The sequence below is a fragment of the Sceloporus undulatus genome, chromosome 3 (assembly GCF_019175285.1).
Source record: "Sceloporus undulatus isolate JIND9_A2432 ecotype Alabama chromosome 3, SceUnd_v1.1, whole genome shotgun sequence".
NCBI lineage: Eukaryota > Metazoa > Chordata > Lepidosauria > Squamata > Phrynosomatidae > Sceloporus > Sceloporus undulatus.
Window position 1 is genome coordinate 236,598,597 of NC_056524.1, and position 22,504 is coordinate 236,621,100.

Here is a 22,504-nt window from a genome sequence, read left to right on the forward strand (position 1 = left end):
GCAGGTTAGCTCCAACAGGCCTGCCTGGAAGAAGACAAGCCCTCCCTTCATCCACCATCTTGAGGGAGAGAGGGGCAGGCTAGCTCCACCAGGCCTGCCTGGAAGAAGACAAGCCTTCCCTTCATCCACCATCTTGAGGGAGAGGGAGGCAGGCTAGCTCCAAGAAGCCAAGTCCTCGCTCCAGTCCATCTGCCTTGGTCCAGGCCTCAAAGGTAGAGAAGACTGCTGGACCTCATCCCCTTCTCCGCCACCACTCCCTTCTCCTTTTGTGTCGTGTCTTTATAGATTGTAAGCCTGAGGGCAGGGAACCATCTAATTAAAAAGACTGTATGTACAGCGCTGTGTAAATTTACAGCGCTTTATAAATAAAGGTATAATAATAATAATAATAATAATAATAATAATAATAATAATAATAATAATAATAATAATAATAATAATAAATATATGAGGCTCTGGAGAGGGGAGGCCATTTCATCTCAGAACCAGGGCTAAGCACATTTAAATTTGTACCAAATTTGCACAGGTAATACTTGTATAAGGCTCTTCCAACTTTCTGAAACATGTCTCATGCTCTAGGCCCAAATTTAGAAAGAATTTCCAGAAGATTTGAGCAGTCAGTTATCAAGCTGGTAATATATTAGCATGTCAGGTTGTTGAAAATCATATTTCTTGGCTAGGAAAAATCTTCGATTTGAAGTGATCATAATGGCTTGGTCCATCAGGGATGGGCAACTGCAAGGGAGGCAGGGGCACAATTTTCTCTCCTTTCACAGGCTGCCCCCCCCCGCAAGCCCAATTCTTATTTCCTCTTCAGATCCCTTTAAAATGGTGACAGGAAGCATATTGCATCACATTATATCACCATTTGAGGGATCCTGCAAAGAAAACACACATTTAGGGGTAGGTTGGGATTCTGAGCTGTTTGTGGGGTATGGGTGAGAGATTTTTACATGTTTTCACATATTTGGGGTGTATTATGCATCATTGGGACCAAACTTGTGTCAATTGGGGGGGGGACTTTGGGACACTTGTGTGGGACTTGAAGGGCACAAAACTGGAGTTAGGGGACAAATGTTGCCCACAGGCTGCACCTGGCCCACTGCTGCTCCAAATAATGGAAGATTCTTCTCAATTCTCTATTCTAGTTTATATCTTATGTGACTTGCATGTAGGCTTTTGAATCAAACCATTATTTTTTATGAATCAAATTACAGTGGACCCTGCTGGGGTTTGGTTCCAAGATCCCCCATGAATAACAGAATCTGTGGATGCTCAAGTCCCATTAAATATAATGACATAGCAAAATGGTGCCCCTTATAAAAATGGAAAATATATACTTTTTTTGAACATTTTCAAACCATGGATGCTTGAATCCGTGTATACAAAATCCGTGTATAAGAAGGGCTGACTATATCTTTCTTTTCATACTAAAGCAATATGCACGAAACCAGTACTTCTCCAAGTGCCAGGTTCTGAGGACAAGCAACTGGACATATACATTGCATGACTGTTTACTTCCTGCCTTGTTTATGAATTTCCAAGCAGCATCCTGTTGGCCCCTGCTGGAAACAGACTGATGAACTAGATATCTAAACCTAATAGTGCTGTTCTGGTGCTCGTACAACATAAGCATACAAGAATAACAGTTTTTACTGTCATAACTACTTCAGTAATCATGAAACAATGCACCAGTGAGTGAAAAACAGAGAGGTGAAAACACAATTAGAAACTGAAGAAAAGGACAACAGTGAAGGGAGCAGGGGACAAGCCCAAATTTTAAATGGAAGTTATAGATTCTACATACATTTGATACTTAGGATCAAGAAATTAAATGGGAACACAACTTTCCTGAAGCAACTTGCACATATATTGAAGCCACAATGTTGTGAGTTTGATCCCACAGGGCTCCAGGTTGACTCAGTCTTCCATCCTTTTGTAGGTCTGTAAAATGACTACCCAGCTTGTTGGGGACAATAGGATTATACATTGTAAAATGGTTAGAGTGTGTTTAGTTCACTATGAAGCAGTATAGAAATGTCAAGTGCTATTGCTATATATTGCTATATTAGTTTGATACAAATGACGTAAATCACATGTCATGTCATAAAACATACATAAACACCATGCCTTTCAGCAGCAATGAGTTGTAGTTTTTACTTACCCTATCACCATGCAAGAAATGGCAGTCCCCAAAAAAGCATATGCTAAAATGGATCCCAAGTTACGGAAAAAGTGTCTCTGGAATACAGAATGGATGAAAAGTCTTGTGATTTTTATGTATTTTTATTTTAAACATAAATTTATACTTTCTTATCAAGTCTAAAACATTAATAATAATAATAATAATAATAATAATGTTTATTTATATACCACTTTTCCAAATTAGTATATTTGCAGCAAAAATACTGTTTTCAAAATCCAGTTATGTTTTTGTTCTTAGTCATGGGGTCATCATGAAATCTTGTATTTTTGAGACCATAGGCAAATGAGAACAGGATTAATTTCTTCTGCAAAGCTATCATTTTGTTCCAGAAATACAATACTATTGGCTTCAGTGCTGGGAGTGGGCAGCAAGAGCATCTTTACTTTTTTGATAGCTTCAATGCTTGTGGCAGCAGAAAGTAGCATTCAGCCAAGCCAAGTTTAGGGTTGTGGAAAAAAACCCTTACAGTTGAGGGAAAAGAAACTCTTCAGTTGAGGACTGAGCATTGTAAGATACCCTGTTGTGATTTTTCAACTTCCATGAGAGTTCTCATTCCAGCATGAGAATAAAATACTGTGTTTTCCCCCTCATCATTTCCCTCTGCAATTTGCACAAAATGCCTCTCTGCAAAATTAGCATCTTTTCCCTTTCTGTAGCTCAGCACACCAATAGCAAGTACAAAAGCACTGGCTGATTGAACAAAAAGATACAACCAATCCATCCAGAGTTACTGTTTCTTAATGATCCATGAAACAAAGTAACATTTAATTGTTGCTTTATTGTTTTAAACATTGTTTTAAATTTGGTTGAGTTACAGAAGTGCACAGGAATCAGTCTTTTAAAATATGAAAAAACAAACAAACCCTGCGTTCTGAATAAATATAAATCTCACCATGTTGAGATATATTTAAGGAGGTGGCATTTTGCTGTTTACCATGCAGACAAAACAAGCTGAGATTTACATCCTTATGCATACCATTCAGGTCTTCTGATTTGATTCAAATTGACTTATTTCCTTTTCTTTCAGATAATACAAGTCTTGTTCCTTGGCAAAGGCTCTTGACCTCTACTGCAGAACTGGGGAGACTGGTTCACTGGTCAGGAGTGTACCCAGGATATGAACACCAGCAGCAGACTGGAAGCAGCTGGTTCATCCACAACAACAACAAAAATGCAAACTGACTACATGTGGCTCCACTGTCCTATGGTATCAAAATCATAACGAGCATACCCCCTTGTAAAATGAAGTGTTTTTATCTAGGCTATTATTTGTGGGTGAGAATAAGGAATGAGGGTCCTTTTGTGGTGACACCTTGTCTTAAAGAATGCCTTCCATTGGATATTCAGGGGACACCAATTATGGTGTGTTCCAGACTCCTAGGCCTTTACTTAGTGATTCTGTTGCCCACTTTGCTGGATTTCATGATTGTGTTTTAAATGTTTTAACCAATGAGAAATTTTATACTGACATACATTATCATATTTTGTATTGTCATGTTTCTTCTTTTTTCTTTACCTTGTATTACCAACAGAGATTTTTTTTAATCAGTCAGTATGTTGTAGTAGTTTGAGTGGGTTCTGAGAGATGAGTGGGTTCTGAGAGAGCAGGTCTCAAGTGCCTGTTCAGCCATGGAAACCTACTGGAACACTCGTAATCTTGGACAAGTCACACTCTGTTAGCCTTAGAAGACGAGGAAGACAATAGTCCCTGTTCAGATGCAAATGGACTTGACATTTCCTGGACTTTGAACATCTCCCTATTGCTGCATGGCCAGGAGGAGGAGGAGCTTGACTGTAAAAGATATCCTCCCCATCATAACATCTTTACTAAGGACTGAAACAACATGCAGACATCTGACTTAACATCTCCAATTGTTTTTTCTTCTTCTCCTGTTTGGTTTGTAACATCTTGCCTGATGAAGAAGCCCATGGAGCTTTCAAAGCTTGCAACAAGTATATTGTGCATTTCAGTTGGCCAATAAAAATATCACTGATGGACCTCCTTTGATGATGAAAGTGAGGAAAACCTTATGATAGGATTGCTGTAAGTTAGAGTTGATTTTAAGGTACGTAATACAAGGGAATAATAGAAGGTGGTCAAATAAAATGCTCCAGCATTTTTGAGAGAGAGAGTGTTTGCATGTGTGCACATGTGTGTGGGGGACATTGAGTATCAAGGAACAACATTGTGGCTTTTAAACATTCTAACAAGAATGCCATGAACATTACCATTTTTTACTGTTTTCCAAAAACATTGCTTTGTGAGGATTTGGAGGGCTTTGGAACTATGTTTAGAAAATGTTAGCAATATTTTTGGTATTTAAAAAAAACAAAACAGTAACCTGGTTAGTAACATATTAATACTGTATTACTTTAGTTATGAGCGACAAGTAACATGTTATTTCTGAAAATTAAAAACAGATGAGCAACGTCGCTTTTACAAGTGTGTTTCCAAGCTCTGCTTTTAAATTTTTTTAAAAAATGGGTGACATATTGAAATTGCAGCTGAAATGTATTACATTAAATTTTAACTGCTTGTTTGCTATAATTCATTATTTGAGAATTTAAAGCCCATATTTGAAGTAGTAAAAGGAAGTTAGCATAAATTCTACCTATGCCAACATGTAGGCATGCTGGCTTCCAAAGCCTAGATTATTTTTCTACAAAGGCAATGCCTTAAAGAGTAATTAGTGTTGCCAACTTGTAATTAAAACAGTGAATGGAACCAAGACTTAGGTGAGTGAGTGAGCGAGCCAGCCAGCCAGCACTAAAGCTTTTCTGGTTCTGATGCACTGAAAATCTTTGTACAGTGGAAAGTCTGCATTCTTGAACTGTGTAACAACAGCTGGAAAGAAAACGGTGGTTTGAAATTGGGAATGCATACCTCACGGCTGTCTCAGGATAACACCAATCTAAATTTTATTTTTAAAGTAATGCCTTCTAAAGCATGTCCTAATTGGTAGTTTTACTAATCTCTTTGCTTGGATCATATGTGATCAAAGTCCCAATCAATTGTGTCAGAGCATCTGCTGTAGATGGAAGTAGAAACCACTTACTTTCTTTAAGCTGTATCCTGCATGAAATATAATGGGTGGTAGTAAAACATTGAAGAAGATTGAAGGATCAAAGGTCATCTGCCAGAAAGAAAGAAAAATTACAGTTTAAGTGAGGTAAGCACCAGTGACAGTAACATTTCATTGAGCCACTTTAGTATCTTACAAATTTCAATACCCATTCAAATTCATGTCTACATACACAAACACACACCTTGAAATAATGACTATAATATACCTGGAAAACACTAAAATATAAAATAGCAGGAATGTGAGGGTATATTTGTCACTCAGGTAAACTGTTATAAACAATTTCAAGTAGAATAAATTTGCTAGTCTATTGAGCATCATGGGACCTTAAAAGATTACCAATTTACTATGTCATAAGCTTTCTTAGTGTTAAAGGTGACACAAGACTGTCTATTATATTTTAGACAAATGTGTATTTGATAGTGAATTCAAGCACTAATTAAGAGGGATACCAGCAAATTTATATTCTGCCCAAGTTGCCAGGTTAGAGTTCCAGGGGCCTTTCAGTCTACACAATAATTGCACTTTAACTGCTATAGTTTCATCCTATGGAATACTGAGATTTGCAGTTTGGGAAGGAACACCCAGATTTCTCAGCTAGAGAACTCCAGTGCCTCACCCAGCTACAAATCCAGAGGATGCATCCATGGCAGTTAAAGTGGAATCACATTACTATAATTTTGTAATGTGAAAGAGCCTCCAATCAAATCTCTTTAAATTGTATTATGTGGTAACTTCATGTGTAGGCGCTGCAATCTATACATTCTGTTTCCCCAAAATTCTTAGATTTTGGAAATTTTTATAGTGATCCAGTTTGGCATGCCATGGTCACTGCTTATGAAAAAGTTGCCAACAGGTAGTTCTCCACATATGCATGTGTACGTGCATTAGCCTGAGAAGTTTATGTTCACATCTGGATATGCAGATAAATACAGTGCCAAAGAGTAGCTAATAGCAGCCTTGTCACAAACTTGTACAAGTTGTGTCTGCTTTCATATACTATTTAATTTGCACTAATTCTAAATTAAAATGTAAAACTCAGTATAAACTAAGGGGTAGACAGACCACCCCTTTGCACCACCTTCCAGGTGCTTTGGGAGCATGGTGTTTACATGTCACACACATCCAAGACACCCGGAAGCCAGTTTCATGTGCCCAGCTGCTTACATGTGGGCTGGCTTCTGGTGCTCTGGTGGCATGGTGCATACAACCAGATCAATTTAAAGCCAGCTTCTGGCTGTGGTGGGGTTGAAAAGTTGGCTTTTTGCGGGTGCAAAAAGGAGTGGCTGTTTGCCATTTCTTTTTCAGCTGGCAAAAAGGCAGATTGGGACCATGGTGTGTGGTTGCTGCAGCCCCAATCCAGCTTTGTCAGGGGTGGCTTCAAGTGACCCCTTTGGTTTTTGACAGATCTTAAAGTATACTATAGGCCTCTAGTCACCTCAGGGTCCAGCACAGGAGTGGAAGCGAATCTTTCTTTCACAAATCTTCTCCTGTTCCTCATGCATTCTTTTCTTCATACATGCTGTCCTCTGACTATGAATCTTTCTCTTTTAATTTTTGTTCTCAATCTCTCATTTACCTGATTCTCAGAACCTTGTATCCTACATCTGAATTAAGGTGCTGCCTATCTGTGTCTTGTATTTTTCCTGTCTCATGCCTCTCTCACCTTTCACATATATATGGTGATTCTCACCTTTATTTACACATATTATTTTATCCACTTTCTCTGATTTGATTCCCAATTCTCCTAGGCTGAGGCACACACTGTTCATGTCTCGGCTTCACAAATTCAAATGTAACACAATGCAAGATATATTTGCTTGCGTCATCAGTAAGATAATTTTGTTCTTCAGACTTACAAGTTAATGTGCATAAATGCTTTATATCAGGAATCATTTCTCTTATTTTTAACCTTCTCTGTAAATTATTGTAAGAGGGTATAAACTGTAGAGAAAGGAGGGTATAAATTGGATAGCTGGATCTGCTGTAAGCAATTTTTATTCCTTAAACTCTCCCAGAATAAGAGAAGTAAAGAATGTTAAGATAACATTTGTTCCCTAGGATTTTTTTCCTTAAAAAATACATAATTTATATCTTGACTTGCCAAGGTGCTCAAGACTACACCCCAGAATGACCATTCTGATAATGCGGTCTCAGTTCACAACCCCTAGTTTGGCTTAAAAGTAAGACCCTGCCTTCATACAGACTAAAGTAAGGACTGTCAAACCTTAAACACTTATTCATCATCACTACAGATGTATATAAAGGAACTTGGGCATCCAGGAATTCTTGTAGCCATAGGAGGTCCTGGAACCAAACCCCAGCAGATACTGAGAGTTCGTGTAAATGGTTTGCTATTATTTTCAAACAATTTCATTTAGGAAAAGAATTGGGTGAATTAATTTAGCAAAGAATATTTTTAGAAATTAACAGCATTGTACAACCCTTCATTAACTTTTCTATTCCCTTCAGGACTAATAAGAAATAGTGTTGCAGCAATGGAACAAATATCTTTGTGACAGTTTCATTGCCCTAAGGAGCTTAAATTTACTTAATCTTCAACATGCTAAAGTAAAGATGATGCAATACTAGTGCAGTGAGAATCTTTGCTGGCACAATTGTGCTCTGTTATGTTTTTTATAAGCAGTTGTAAAACTGGCTGCACAAATGTTTGTGTACCTTTTTGCACAACCAGTTTGCATAACTGTTTGATGATTAAACTCTTTAGTGGATACCACCCCGGACCAATTGTTGCAAACAGACAATAGAGTAGGCTTTGTGGTGGAACAATGACATGATTGGACACAGGCTGTTGCGATCTTTTCAATCCTCTCCCCAACCCTCTGGAGTTGTGTTTGTTATTAGGATACTCCCTGTCCAAGTGACATGACAAGGGTGCGTGGAAACATAATCATGACCACATCAGACTACATACAAATTGTATGATAATCTGTTAAAGGGCACTAGGTAATTGTTATCCTTGGATACACAGATGGAAGCAGTGATAAAGAGTAAATTTTACAAGAATCACTTATTTTTGAACTGTGACCTTTTTTTAAAAAAAAAGAAAGAGAGATTTTGTTTCTGCTTTTAAAAACAATCCTGAAGTTTCAGTTGGTCTGAATTGTAATAGCCAGAATTAGAACATTTATTTAATTTATAGCATGCCTTTTTTCCTCAGACAAGAGCCATTATTCCTAATTGATACTGGCTGCCTATATTCTGGACTCAGTTTAAATTAATGATACTATTCTTCAAAGCTTCGAATGAGTTGCAGCATTAGCCTCCCTGTCAAGGAGATGTAAGTCAGAAGCCTTGCCTTGGTTCCTTGAGATTAGGCAGGTGGATGTATCAGGGAGGATACTACTCTTTCTTAGGTATCTATTACAGAATGTCTTTATTGCAGCCAGGATTTAATGAAGGAATTCAGTGTTACTCACCTGAAAGTCTTTTAATTTTGTTGTTATTTTTAAAACAATAACTGTTGTTTAATTGATATTTTTGTAGTCTATATTACTTAGTGTGTGTTTCAACTTTTAAACTACATTGTGTACATTTTTTTAAAAAAGAAAAGGACAGAAATCATGTTTACTTTAAATCATATTAAATCAAAATGTAATACAGCATCCTCGCAAAATTCTCCACATATTAGCTCATTTGTGGTGGGCATACATTTCTCTGTGTGCTTGGCTATTTCAACAAAGGGATTACTGGGGATTTGAATTAATGTCCTTTCAAGACAAATTCTGCATGTGATGTTAGAATTGATAGAGACAGAGCTTCTGTTAACACAACACATACATTTATCACTTCCTGAGTATCATTAAGCCTGCAGTGTTTTTTTCTAACACTACATTTCACTAGCCACTGAATAGGAGGACTTCATTTAAAATGTAAACCTGCTAGACTACAAATGTTATTTTTACAAGACATTGGATTTTACTGCATTTCCAATAGATTCTGCTAGATTAATATCTTTAAAAGTGAGAGAATGTCATTAGCAAAATGGTCTGCAGCTCTTATGTTCAGATGAAGTGCCTCTCCTTTATAGGGTTATGATCTTGGATGAATTATTTAGTTCTGTAACAATACAGCCTGACTACAAAATGACTTCCTTTTTTTTATCCAACAGATAGCTCAACTCGATAAACAGGAAGTGAAAGCTCAGCAAGTTTTTTTTAACCATTCTGCTTACTTTGAATTATTAAACTAATGTGAACGGGCTGGCCAATAACATGGGGCAGTAAATTTTGCTATGCTGACAACTTTATGCGGGAAGGTTGGAGGAAGAACTTTTATAATTTAGTCGTCAGTACTGACAGTTTCAAATACTACATTAATGTAGGGATTAAATCAGCAAGCAGGTTTTATACACCTTTCTTCTTTGCTGTTAGGGAGGGGGATTAACTGCATTGTAGTTATTCAAAACAATGCAGTAACATTATATGTTCTGATCCATAAAGACAGCAGAGTGAAGGCTAATTTCAGAAAAGGTGAGTGTGGCACATTTTAGATTACAGAAACGTAACCACAAAAACCTTATTATGGACTGATTGTTATGGTTGATTTGTTGTGCTGCTTCCTTATCAAGCACTTAAAAATGGGAATTGATAAAATATATTATATTTAAGACCACTGGCACAGTGTTGCTGGATCAAAGTCTACTTAGTCCAGCATCTTGTCCTTACAGTATCTAATTGAAGCATGGGAGTCATGTAGACCTCCAGAAATGGTTGCACTACAGTTATCAGCATTTCTCATAATTTCCTATGCTGGCTAGGAGTGATGGAAGCTCAAGCCCAACATGATCCAACTACATGATGTGCATCCTTGTTCTAATTGGAAACCTCTGGGAAATCCATAGGGCAGTATGATGAATATATTCCCTTTCCACTGCAGCAACATGAGATCAAAAGAAGTCTTCATCAGGTGTAGCAACGACAATAATATTAGCAATGTTTGGACTCTTTGGATTGCTTCAAATATATTAACTTTGTTTGCATGTTTGATTTAGCATTATCTCCAAACCAGGTCCATCTGCATGCAGCACCTCACAAATATTGGCTATGGACAAGCTTTTGTTTTACCACACTGCTTGTTACCTGGCCTTCCAAGTATTATTTTGTTGCTTGCTTGGTAACTGGGGGTGGGTGGGAGAGAGGTCCTAAAATATGGAATTCACAACCACATGATATGGTGATGCCTACTGACTTCAAAGGCTTTGAACAAGATATTCACAGAAGTCAGCGCTTGCTAGATATACAGACTGTATTTTAACTCCACAACCAGAAGCAGCTGCATCTGAATACCAGATGCTGACAGTATTGGTAGGATATGATCCTATCCTTCAAATTTGGCTGAATGTACTAGAATGAAGCAGAAACATTCTTTGAAAGTTGATGTCTTCTGCAAAGATGTGTAGACAAAGATGCCATGTTTCTTGAGCATTCCAAAGCTCCTCTGCCTTCTGTCTTTCCTTAACCTTTTCATCTTTTTTTTTGGGGGGGGGGAGGGAAAAATTCAGTTGGAATTACTCTTTAAGCAAAAGTTCATGGACAACTGTTCTTTAAATGTTTTGTTTGAAACTGGCTTCTTCTCTGAAATGTGAACAGTGACAGACTAAGGAGTTTTTCAAGTTGTAATGACACTCCCATGCAGGGAACACTTATATCCATGTACAACATCTGCAAGAAGACAGGTCACTATGATGTTTGTACTGCACACAATTGGATTTCTCTGCATGGATTTGTGCTGGCACAGGCATCTTTGTGTAGTAGAGCAGGGTTCAAATCACCACTCAGCCATGAAACGCATTGGATGACCTTGGGCAAGTCACACCTCTCAGCCTCACAAAGAGGCAAAGGCAAACCCAGTCTGAACAACAATAATTTGGACTGGAAAGCTATAACTGAATATGTTTTCTTTCCGGGTGTGTATTGCATAGTCACAAAATAACATACACTGCGCCCTTGCTTTACGCGGGGGAACCATTCCAGACTCCCCCGCATAAAGCAATTTCCAAGTATGTTCAAGCCCATGTATGACGCGGGCGTACTGTACACATGTGCCAATAAAAATGATTATATGTATGTACATGCCATTATTATTTCTACAGGGAAAAAATAATACAATAATACAAAGGAAAACTTATGTAGAATTTTATCACATATGAAGTAGCCTTCAAAATGTTAAAAATAAGGCTGACGGGGTGGGGGGTAAATGAAAAGGGTCTTTTCTTTCTCATTCATATGTATTTTGACTATACAGGAAAAGCTGATTCAGATGAAAAACTGCTTATACCACATTTAAATCATGCTGGACCCAATCAGAAATGATAGTACGAGTTTGTCTAATTCACAAAGGACAATGGCTTTACCTTCTGTAGCATGGCATTGCCTTGGTGCGCATTGACATTATGCTGGCTGATTTCCCTTTTGTACTGATACTCATACACTTGATTTGTTATGTTGATGAGCAGAGTGGGCAAGCCAGCTTGGAGCTTCTCACAGTCATAGACAATCCCCTTTGAAAAGTCAGATGGTGCTGTAGCATACCGCAAAATTAATCCCATTATGAGACCTAAAAACAAAGAGAGAGAGGGGTGTCAATGAAAGCATTCAGCATAAGAGTTTAAAATTTAGTGATTTTAGTTAGTAGCAAGTGGAGAATAAGACATAGCACCACTCCCCCCCCCCATACTACCTTTTGTCCTTGCTTTAATCCAGCTTTCCCTAATGTAGTGTTCTCCAAATGGGTTGAACTATAGGTGCCATTTTCCTCAACTAGCATGTTTAATGACCACCATGCTAGTTAGAGACAGTTTTTACATCCTTACTCATTTAAAACATATTCATTTAGCTAAGGAAGAAGATTGGATCCAAAACGGCCTACTGCTCATGGTGTCTCTCATGGAGATACTCATATAATATCCTGCAAATTGAAGAGCTTCTGACAAAAGCAGTAGCATCTTGGGTTGCAGCCCTCCACTCTGGATCCAGCTCTTTGCACTTCTAACCTTCTTGTTGCACATGTTGCCCATTTCAGTGAGGAATGGTAGGTATCCTTAGATAGAAAAACTATATGAGATTGGTTCATAGAATCATAGAATCATAGAGTTGGAAGAGACCACTAGGGCCATCCAGTCCAACCCCCTGCCATGCAGGAAATCCAAATCAAAGCATCCCTGACAGATGGCCATCCAGCCTCTATTTAAAGACCTCCAAGGAAGGAGACTCTATCACCCTCCGAGGGAGTGCATTCCACTGTCGAACAGCCCTTACTGTCAGGAAGTTCCTCCTAATGTTCAGGTGGAATCTCTTTTCCTGTAGCTTGCATCCATTGTTCCGGGTCCTGTTTTCTGGAGCAGCAGAAAACAAGCTTGCTCCCTCTTCAACATGACATCCTTTCAAATATTTAAACAGGGCTATCATATCGCCTCTTAACCTTCTTTTCTCCAGGCTAAACATCCCCAGCTCCCTAAGTCGTTCCTCATAGGGCATGGTTTCCAGACCCTTCACCATTTTTGTTGCCCTCCTTTGGACACGCTCCAGTTTCTCAATGTCCTTTCTGAATTGTGGTGCCCAGAACAGGACACAATATTCTAGATGGGGCCTGACCAAAGCAGAATACAGTGGCACTATTACTTCTCTTGATCTAGACACTATACTTCTATTGATGCAGCCTAAAATAGCATTGGCCTTTTTAGCTGCCGCATCACACTGTTCACTCATGTTCAACTTGTAGTCTACTTGGACTCCTAGATCCTTTTCACACGTAGTTTCATTCAGCCAGGTGTCACCCATCCTATATCTGTGCATTTTATTTTTCTGCCCTAAGTGCAATACCTTACATTTCTCCGTGTTGAATTTCATTTTGTTAGCTTTGGCCCAGCTTTCTAGTCTATTCAGGTCATTTTGAATCTTGATCCTGTCCTCTGGGGTATTAGCTATTCCTCCTAATTTGGTGTCATCTGAAAATTTGATAAGTATGCTCCCAATTCTGTCATCCAGGTCATTGATAAAGATGTTGAATAGCACTGGGCCCAGGACAGAGTCCTGTGGGACCCCACTGGTCACTTCTCTCCAGGATGAAAAGGAGCCATTGTTGAGCACCCTTTGGGTTCGGCCGGTCAACCAATTACAGATCCATGTAACAGTTCCTTTGTCTAGCCCACATTTTACAAGCTTGTTTCCAAGAATGTCATGGGGAACCTTGTCAAAGGCCTTAGTGAAATCAAGATATACTATATCCACAGCATTCCCTTCATCTACCAAGCTGGTAATTTTATCAAAGAAAGAGATTAGGTTTGTCTGGCATGACTTGTTTCTCTGAAACCCATGTTGACTTTTTGTGATTATGGCATTGCCTTCTAGATGTTCACAGACTCTCTGTTTAATGATCTGCTCCAGAATCTTTCCTAGTACTGATGTCAGACTAACTGGACGATAATTGTTGGGATCCTCTTTTTTCCCCTTTTTGAAGATGGGGACAACGTTTGCCCTCCTCCAGTCTGCTGGGATTTCTCCTGTTTTCCAGGAGTTTTCAAAGATTGTTGCCAATGGCTCCGATATTACATTTGCCAGTTCTTTTAATACTCTTGGATGGAGTTCATCTGGTCCCGGAGACTTAAATTCATTTAGATTAATAAGGTGTTCCTCTACTATCTCTTTACTTATTCTGTGCTGAAATTCCCCTATTCTGTCCTCTGCTCCATTATCCTCAGGTTGAGCACCCTTTGCCTTTTCGGAGAAGACTGAGGCAAAGAAGGTGTTGAGTAATTCTGCCTTTTCTCTGTCTTCTGTTAGCATTTTGCCATCTTCTCCACGCAGTGGCCCTACCGTTTCCTTCTTCTTCCTTTTGCTGCGGACATATCCAAAAAAGCCCTTTTTATTGTTCTTAACCTCTCTAGCAAGCCTGAGTTCATTCTGCGCTTTAGCTTTTCTGACTTTACCCCTACACATGCCTGCTATTTCTTTGAATTCCTTTTTTGTGATTTCCCCCTTTTTCCATTTCTTATACATGTTCCCTTTCAAACTTAGCTCGGTTGAAAGTTCCTTAGTCATCCATCCTGGTTTCTTGAGACACCTCCCGTTTTTCTTTCTCACTGGAACTGTTTGAAATTGTGCCTTCAGTATCTCTCTTTTGAGAAACTCCCATCCGTCCTGAACTCCCTTCCCTTTTAGTATTTCTGACCACGGGATCACCCTCAATACTTCTCTAAGTTTACTGAAATCCGCTCTCCTAAAGTCTAGGATGCGTGTCTGACTCTGCCTGGCTTCTCCTTTCCACTGTATTACAAACTCCAGGAGAACATGGTCACTTCCACCTAAGGATCCCACTACTTGCACCCCATTAACCAAGTTATCCTTGTTGGTTAGGATCAGATTTAAAATAGCTGACCCCCTTGTTGCCTCTTCCACCTTTTGGACCATGAAATTGTCTTCCAGGCAAGTGAGGAATTTGTTAGGCCTTGAGGATTTTGCTGAGTTTGACTTCCAGCAAATATCAGGATAGTTGAAGTCACCCATCACTACTACATCTCTCTTTTCTGACTGTGTGGTCATCTGTTCTAGAAAGATATCATCCAGTTCCTCAGTCTGACTTGGGGGTCTGTAGTAGACTCCCACCATAACATCCTTGTTGTTTCCCTCCCCTTTAATTTTTACCCAGATGCTCTCCACCTGGCTTCCATGATTGATGTCCTGGATCTCTTCACTGGTGTAAATATCTCTGACATATAGTGCTATTCCTCCTCCTTTCCTGTTTGGCCTATTTCTCTTAATAAGGTTATACCCCTCTATTTCCACATTCCAATCATGAGACTCATCCCACCAGGTTTCAGTGATGCCTATTATATCAAATTTGCTTTGTTGTACTAGGAGTTCAAGTTCATCTTGCTTATTTCCCTTGCTCTGTGCATTAGTGTAGAGACATCGCAGACCACGAGTCCCATTTACTTGCTGCTTGTGCAAGTTTTTTTGCCTCCCACTGTTGGGTCCTTGCACTTTTTTTCTTGTTTCCTCTATGTCTGTTTGACTATTTTCTCCAGCCCTTTCACCTTCCTTTATATTCTCCCTTCCCGACGGAACTCAGTTTAAAGCCCTCCTGATCAAGTTCTTGAGACTGTTGGCAAAAACATTTCTTCCAACTGGCGTGAGATGCAACCCGTCTGTTGCAAGAAGTCCCTCCTCATGGAACCGCAGCCCATGATTGAAGAATCCAAATCCTTCTCGGCGAAGCCAGTTGTTCACATCTGCTATTTTCCTCTCCCTTCATGGACCTTGCCCTTCAACTGGCAGAAGAGACGAGATGACAACCTGTACATCCATTCCTTTCAGCTTCCTACCAAGCGCCTCGTAATCCCTTTTGATGTTCTGAAGGCTGTGTCTTGCAGTATCATTAGTTCCCACGTGGACCAAAAGGAAGGGGTATTTGTCAGTAGGCTTGACCAGTCTTGTCAGCCTCTCTGTCACATCCCGGATCTTTGCACCTGGAAGACAACACACCTCTCGAGACATCTTGTCAGGCCTACAAATCACTGCTTCTGTACCCCTCAGCAAGGAGTCCCCCACTACGACCACACGCCTCTTCCGAGGCTTAGCAGCGACTGTTCCCTCGGCTGGGACTCTCAGGCTCCCCTGCTCTGTCCCTGAAGTCTGTCCATGCTGCTCTTCTTCATCCTCCTTGATAAGGGAAAGAGCTTCGAATCGATTCTCTAGCTGCAAGCTCCCCGAACAATTCCTTCTTGGCTTACTTCTCTTTGTGACATTCCTCCAGCTGTCTGCCTCCTGTGTTTGGCAAGTGACCTCTTCCACCCTAGCATCTTCCTCTGCGTGGTACTCATCCAAGATGGTTAGTTCTATTGTGTCCAGGAAATCCTCTTGTTCCCTAATATGCTGAAGTGTAGCTACTCTGGACTCCAGCTGCTGCACTTTCTCCTCCAAGAGTGCTACCAACTTGCACTTGGTGCATGTGAAGTTCTCGACTTCTGTAGGCAAGAAGAGAAACATCCCACAAGAGATGCAGGTGACTGCAGCAGATCCCTCGCTGTCCATACTGCAAAGTCTTTAGTAATGAATATAACAGTCAATCTAGTGGGAATACATTAAACAGCAACTTATAACAGCATGCTCCAAAGCAGTGCAGAATTTACTACAATGCCATGCCACATACGTACATTTTTAAAATCTGGATTATGTGTCCCCTACATTTTTTTCAAAAGCAGTAAAGTCTTATGCCAACAAAAGCTGCGGTAGTTAGTTTAAAAAATCTGAATGCTGTGACCCCACTAGCTGACCTTGAACAAGTAACACTCTCTCAGCCTCAGAGAAAAGCAATGTTAAGCCTCTTTTGAATAAATTTTGCCAAGAAAACACTAGATTAGGGTAATTACAGGCCATAGGTGACATAAAGGCTCATAATAACAGCAACTATAACAATGATGATGATGCAGCAAAATACAAAATCAACAAAACAGTGATACGTACTTTTATAGGGCCAACTTTAAAAAACTCACAAAATACATGATATAAGCTTTTAAAGCTTCACTGGCTTCTTCATCAGACAAAAGTTTTTAAAAGTGTACAGAACAAATGACATTGTTTGAGTTACAGACTAACATTTTGTCTTAAGAAGTTCTTCTATTGCCAGTTAGGATGGTTGAAAGGGATATCAATGCAGGCAGAGACCACTGCGAGCAAAGTGAGGACTGAGAAACAATGAGCAGAATGACAGTGATTGTGGAATCTCACTTTGAATCCTGCCTATGATGAATATGAAGAAGTACACACACATAAGCCTCTGTGTATTTCTGTCCATACTTCTGAGTTTTTTCCCTCATTTTCCTGATGAGAGAAGAAATTTATGGCTTATAGTTGAGGGAGCTGGCAGATAAAAGCAAGAGTTCAGCAGGGGTGAATCCACCACCAAAAGCCAGATCTCCCCTTTGATACTTTTTATTTTTCTATGTACATGTTTGCACATAGAGATATGGCTCAACACAGCTATGTGCATTATTCATTTGTTTGTTTTTGTTGAACTCTCCTTGGGGGCATGGTTACAAGGACTGTCATGAGAAACACCAGAATTTTAGATGTTATTCCTGGGGCCCATTCCCACTTACCGGAAAATCCATTTCCTGAACTGACTCCTGAAACCGGTTCTGAAAAAACATAGTTCCCACTATGTTTGGGTCAGTTTCAGGAATCGGTTCAGGAATCAGCAAGTGGCGGGGAACAGCTTGTTGGCTCATCCTGTCACTGGCCTCTCCTGGCCCCCAAATCCCCAATCCAGCCTCCTTACCAGCTTATTTGGCCACTGACCAGCTTCCCTGTGCCTTTTTTAAAAATTTCCCATGGCTGGGGAGGTCGGAAGAAGGTCGCAGAGAAGCTGGGGGGAAGCTGGGAAGGAGGTTGCAAGGCTTCCGGCTAATCTGAGACCTGCTCCGGCTTCCCTGACTGTGGGAAATTTTAAAATAGATGAGCCAGTCAGCGTCCAAAGAAGCCGGTAAGGAGGCTGGCCTGGGGATTTGGGGGCCAGGAGAGGCCAGTGACAGGCTGGGCTGCCAATGGGAACCAGGGAAGATTCAAATCTGATTAAAATCCGCCTTGTTCCCACATGGGCTGAATCCATTTATTTGAAAATAAATGGATTCAGCCCAAAAAACACTGCAAAAATCCAGTGTCTTTTTGACGCAGGTTAAATGGGCAAAAAAGGGGGCAGAAAGCATGCCCCCCCTTTCTGAATAGATTTCTAAAATTGGATTCAGTGGGAACCATGCTCCTTTAAACTAGATCCAGTTCCCAATTTAAATGTAGTGGGAACAAGGCCCTGTACAGTTTTACTATTTTTCTATTTTGCAAGAGCATAATTTTTAGATGGTTTGATGTTCTTAGGAGCTACTCTGCAAACATGGTGGGATGTGGGGATGACAGCAGAGATGGCTCTTGTTTTGTACTATATGTTCTTTGTTGTTGTTACGTGCCTTCAGATTTCAGAGTTATGGTGGACCTATTATAGGGTTTTCTTGGTAGAATTTATTCTGAAGATGTTTGTCATTGCCTTCCTTGCCCCAGATCACCCAGCAAGGTTTCCATGGCTGAACAGAGATTTGGTATCCCACAGTTCCAGCTCAATATTAAAACCACTAGATTATGCTCACTCTCATATCTATAATCTATAATTATTTTTGTTGGAACAGAGTTCATCAGCTGACCTCAATTGCCTCTAGGATTGTATTTATGCAAATCATATGTTAAATTCTAGTATTTGGATTGCAAAGGTTTCTACCCAAGTAGGAGTTGGAAGCCAATGATTCCCAGATGTGTCGCTCCATCTTGACTTTGACCAAGTGCAAGCATTCCACTTCCAGATGAAGGACTGAACTCTTTTCTCATGCTTGGTTTGTGGTTGATCAGTTACAGACTTGGACTTCGAAAAGACTACATCTCTTCCTTCCTGTTTCAAAGTTTCAAGCACGCTTGAACCTTCCAGTTATTATCATCTGTAGTAAGAATGTGATTATGAATCTGTATGGAGGTATCTTAGCTTACAATCCACACATTTATTTCCATCCATGGAACAGGGGTATTTATTTTGGTCTGTGTCATATGTTAAGAAAATCTCCATCATTATAATAGGCCAAAGAGAGGTATAGGGGGCCCACAACAGCTTAGACTCACTGCATCACACACAGATTGCTTCATGTTCTCGCACTAATATCCTCTCAACTGAAGCTAGGTTGATCAGTTTATTCCTTCCATTATAGGATTGCTCTTTAATTATTATGAAGTGGAGAGTTTGGATTATAGAAGGTTAAGAGGGTTAGAAGCAGTATTCAGTCATTTGCTTGCTTGTGTTTAGGGCTCAACTGGAGGCATGGATATTGGTGTGAATGTCCAAAACATGGGCACATGCCCAGCAGGTTCCCACATATTCATCAGTTTCACTGAATGTAGTTATAGAGCTCCAATGAGAAGGATTCCACTATCTCTGTAACTGCAATCAACTGAATGGTTACAGAGCCCTGTACAGAGACCTTCATCCCTAGAAAAGACTTAAGGTGCCAGACAGATGGGTTTATATGAGCTTTAACATCTTTGGCTCTAGATTAGCCCTATGTATGAATGGGTAAATTGGAATGGTAGCTCAAAGTCAGTGGCTTAATAGTCAGTGGCTGAATTATTCAAGCACAAGTCTGCATCTTTTGGGGACTGTTCTTCTTTTAAAGTGTGCAGAGAAGTGTGTGTTTTCATATTCATGAAAGTCTGTATACATTGTTCTCCAGTGTACTCACGTCTTCCAGACAAATTTACCTAATGTACATTTTTCTATACACAGTTGTTTGCTTGGTTTTCACTTTAAGAATTGCATCAGAAAATTTGAAGTAGTATGACAATAGCTAGAAGGTTGGTTGGATTCATGTTCATGTATTATTCTGGAAATGCAAATTATTTAAATTCAATTTAAATACAGTCCAGCCAAATTTCTGCCCCTATATGTGTGAGATACCCACAGTGCCACAGTGTTCTGAATGGGAATACATGCCATACCTCCTTCACCCTACTATCTCAGCTAATTAAAATACCATCATGTTCATTGTTTTTGTATGCAGGGTGTATTCAAAATTCTGGTTTTGACTTATAAAGCCCTATATGGTTGGGTACCGGTTATTTGAAGGAATGTATGTCCCTTTATGAGCCCATTGGAGCACTTAGATTGTCTGGAGAGGACATTCTCTCTGTCCTCTCAGGCTCATTTAGTGGGAACAATAGAGTGGGCCTTCTTGGTGGCTGCTCCTAGCCTTTGAAACTTCATTCCTAGAGAGACCACGGTGGCCTCATTCTGGCTCTCCTATTGGTGCCAGATAAACATTTTTGTGCCTCAGGATTTTTCAAAGTGATGAGGTCTGGGTTTGTGTGTGTGTGTGTGTGTGTGTGTGTGTGTGTGTGTGTATTAATAGATGCTAATATTTTACCTTGTAATGTTTTTAACTTTTTAAAATCATTTAATAATTTTTAAACTTTATAGTTAAAATTGGTATCCACTGGGGTTTAGTTCCAGGAACCCCCATGGATAACAAAATCCACAGATGTTCAAGTCCCATTAAATACAATGAAGAGTAAAATGGGCCCCTTACTGTATATAAAATGGCAACATCAAGGTTTGCTTTTTGGAATTTATATCTGTTTTTGAATATTTTCAAGCAGTGGATGCTCAAATCTGTGCATAAACAATCTGTGGATAAAGAGGGCTGGTTGTACTTTTAAATGATTTTGTACTGTTTTTAATTTGTACTGTTTTCAATCTTTTCCTAGCCACTTTGAGTTCCTATATTGGAAGAAAGGTGAGATATTATTAAATAAAATAATAAAACAATTATAATAAAGGATGTGGATAAGGGCCTCCATGTGGTGCTACAACTTCCACCAACCCTAGTGAGCAAACCCACAGATGAAGGATGATGGAAACTAACAGCATTGGGTCAGGAGGGGTTGTCAAACATTTGTCATATGTGGTTAAATGTCCTAATTTTATCATATAAACTATCATTTACTAGCCTATACTAATCTACCATGTAAGTAAATTCAAATCACAACATTCAGATTGAGCATGCTGATTTTCAGAAGTGAGAGGCGATCAAGCTGATGGTTTGGATTGAAATACATTCTATAAATATATTTATGAGCTTCTTAGGATCAGTTGCAGAAACAACTTATGATATTGCTAAAGTGCAGGGAGATTGATGTTTATAAAAACTCTCTAGTGCAAAAAGAAAAGTAATGCCATTAATGGTCATTGATAATGGTGAAATGACCCAACAGACTTCATGAATATTTCAGATAGCTTCAAAAATATGAATGTAGATATAACTGCATTGTGATTGTAGAGGTCTTACAACAAAAATTAAAATTCATATAGCCAAATATATCCAAGTCATTTCATGGCATTGCAAATTAAACAAGTCCATTAAGTTAATAAAGGACTCTTCCAGATGATGCAGAGGGAAACAGCGGTATTTTTTTTCTGTAGCTCTCAAGACTTTTTAAAATATGCAAACACCACTTCTGTTGTTCCAGATTTGTTTTTGGGAAATTGCCAGTACTAGCTGCAACAATTTATTCCCACCCCTGAGTGGATTTCTTTTTAATTCTGAGACATCTTAGAACAATATATTTCCTTCTCTTCTTTGTCTTTTATTTTATTTTTTTTAAAAAAATATAATACTGTAAACTAACATTAAAATGGCACTATTACAATGTAACTCTATAAAAAAAACCACACACTCACATCCACTCTCATGAAAGACTAGCAAAGCATTAGCCTTACTCTGCCATTATATTAAGCTACCAGTAAATTACATCATTCAGTACAGTGGTGCCTCGGGTTACGAAAATAATTCGTTCCGCGGCCGCTTTCGTAACCCGAAAAGCCTTCGTAAGCCGAAAACCCATAGGCGCTAATGGGGAAAAAAGCCGCGGCTCTGCCGCGGCTCCATTTAAAATAGCACCGGAGTTTTTTCGTAACCCGAAAAAACTTTCGTAACCCGAAACAATAAATCCCTATGGGATTTTTTCGTATCCTGAAAAATTCGTAACCTGGGTATTTCGTATCCCGAGGTACCACTGTACATTTCTCAGTGGTACAAAATTTCTCAGGATTCTCTGTTCATTCTGTTCAGATTCACCTATTTGAAACTGCTGCATGCTGAGATTTTAACTGCTTCCTCTTTTTTCTGTCTGAACTCATTTCATTGCTTCAGTCGGGAAATGAACTGTTTGGGTCATGTCTCCTATAGGATCGAAAATGCTATTCTTGAACTAGGTTTCAGTACTAGTTTGTTAGACAGTTTTACAGATATCATAACCACAATGACAGATTTTGGCTTATATTGGCTTTTCACCAGTATTATTTTTTCTTCGATTCTACATATGCATGTTTGGTCATTAGCTCTCTTTATGCTCAGGCATCTCCTCCATCCCACATCTTCACACACTCCACACAAAGGTTAAAAGTTCTGTTCAGCTGAACAATGGAAGAGTTCCCAGGCTGTATCTACACTGCAGAAATAATCCCTCAGATCCAGACCACAGCCAAGGCTTGTAAATTCTTTTTGTATAATATTACCAAAATCTGACCATATCTCTCCGCCTCTACTGCCAAGATCCTGGTCCATGCCCTAGTGATCTCACGACTTGATTACTGTAATGTCCTCCTG

General features: G+C 39.4%; 1 protein-coding gene across 1 annotated transcript in view; it reads right to left on the reverse strand.

The window, feature by feature from the left end:
- SLC9A9 (solute carrier family 9 member A9) overlaps positions 1-22,504 on the reverse strand; it is a 187,990-nt gene that overhangs the window by 162,511 nt on the left and 2,975 nt on the right. The window contains exons 2-4 of the mRNA XM_042460581.1: positions 11,666-11,868; positions 5,263-5,340; positions 2,165-2,241 (exon numbers count right to left, since the gene is read on the reverse strand). Coding sequence (XP_042316515.1) covers positions 2,165-2,241; positions 5,263-5,340; positions 11,666-11,868 — 358 coding nt within the window. The remainder of the gene's footprint in view (positions 1-2,164; positions 2,242-5,262; positions 5,341-11,665; positions 11,869-22,504) is intronic.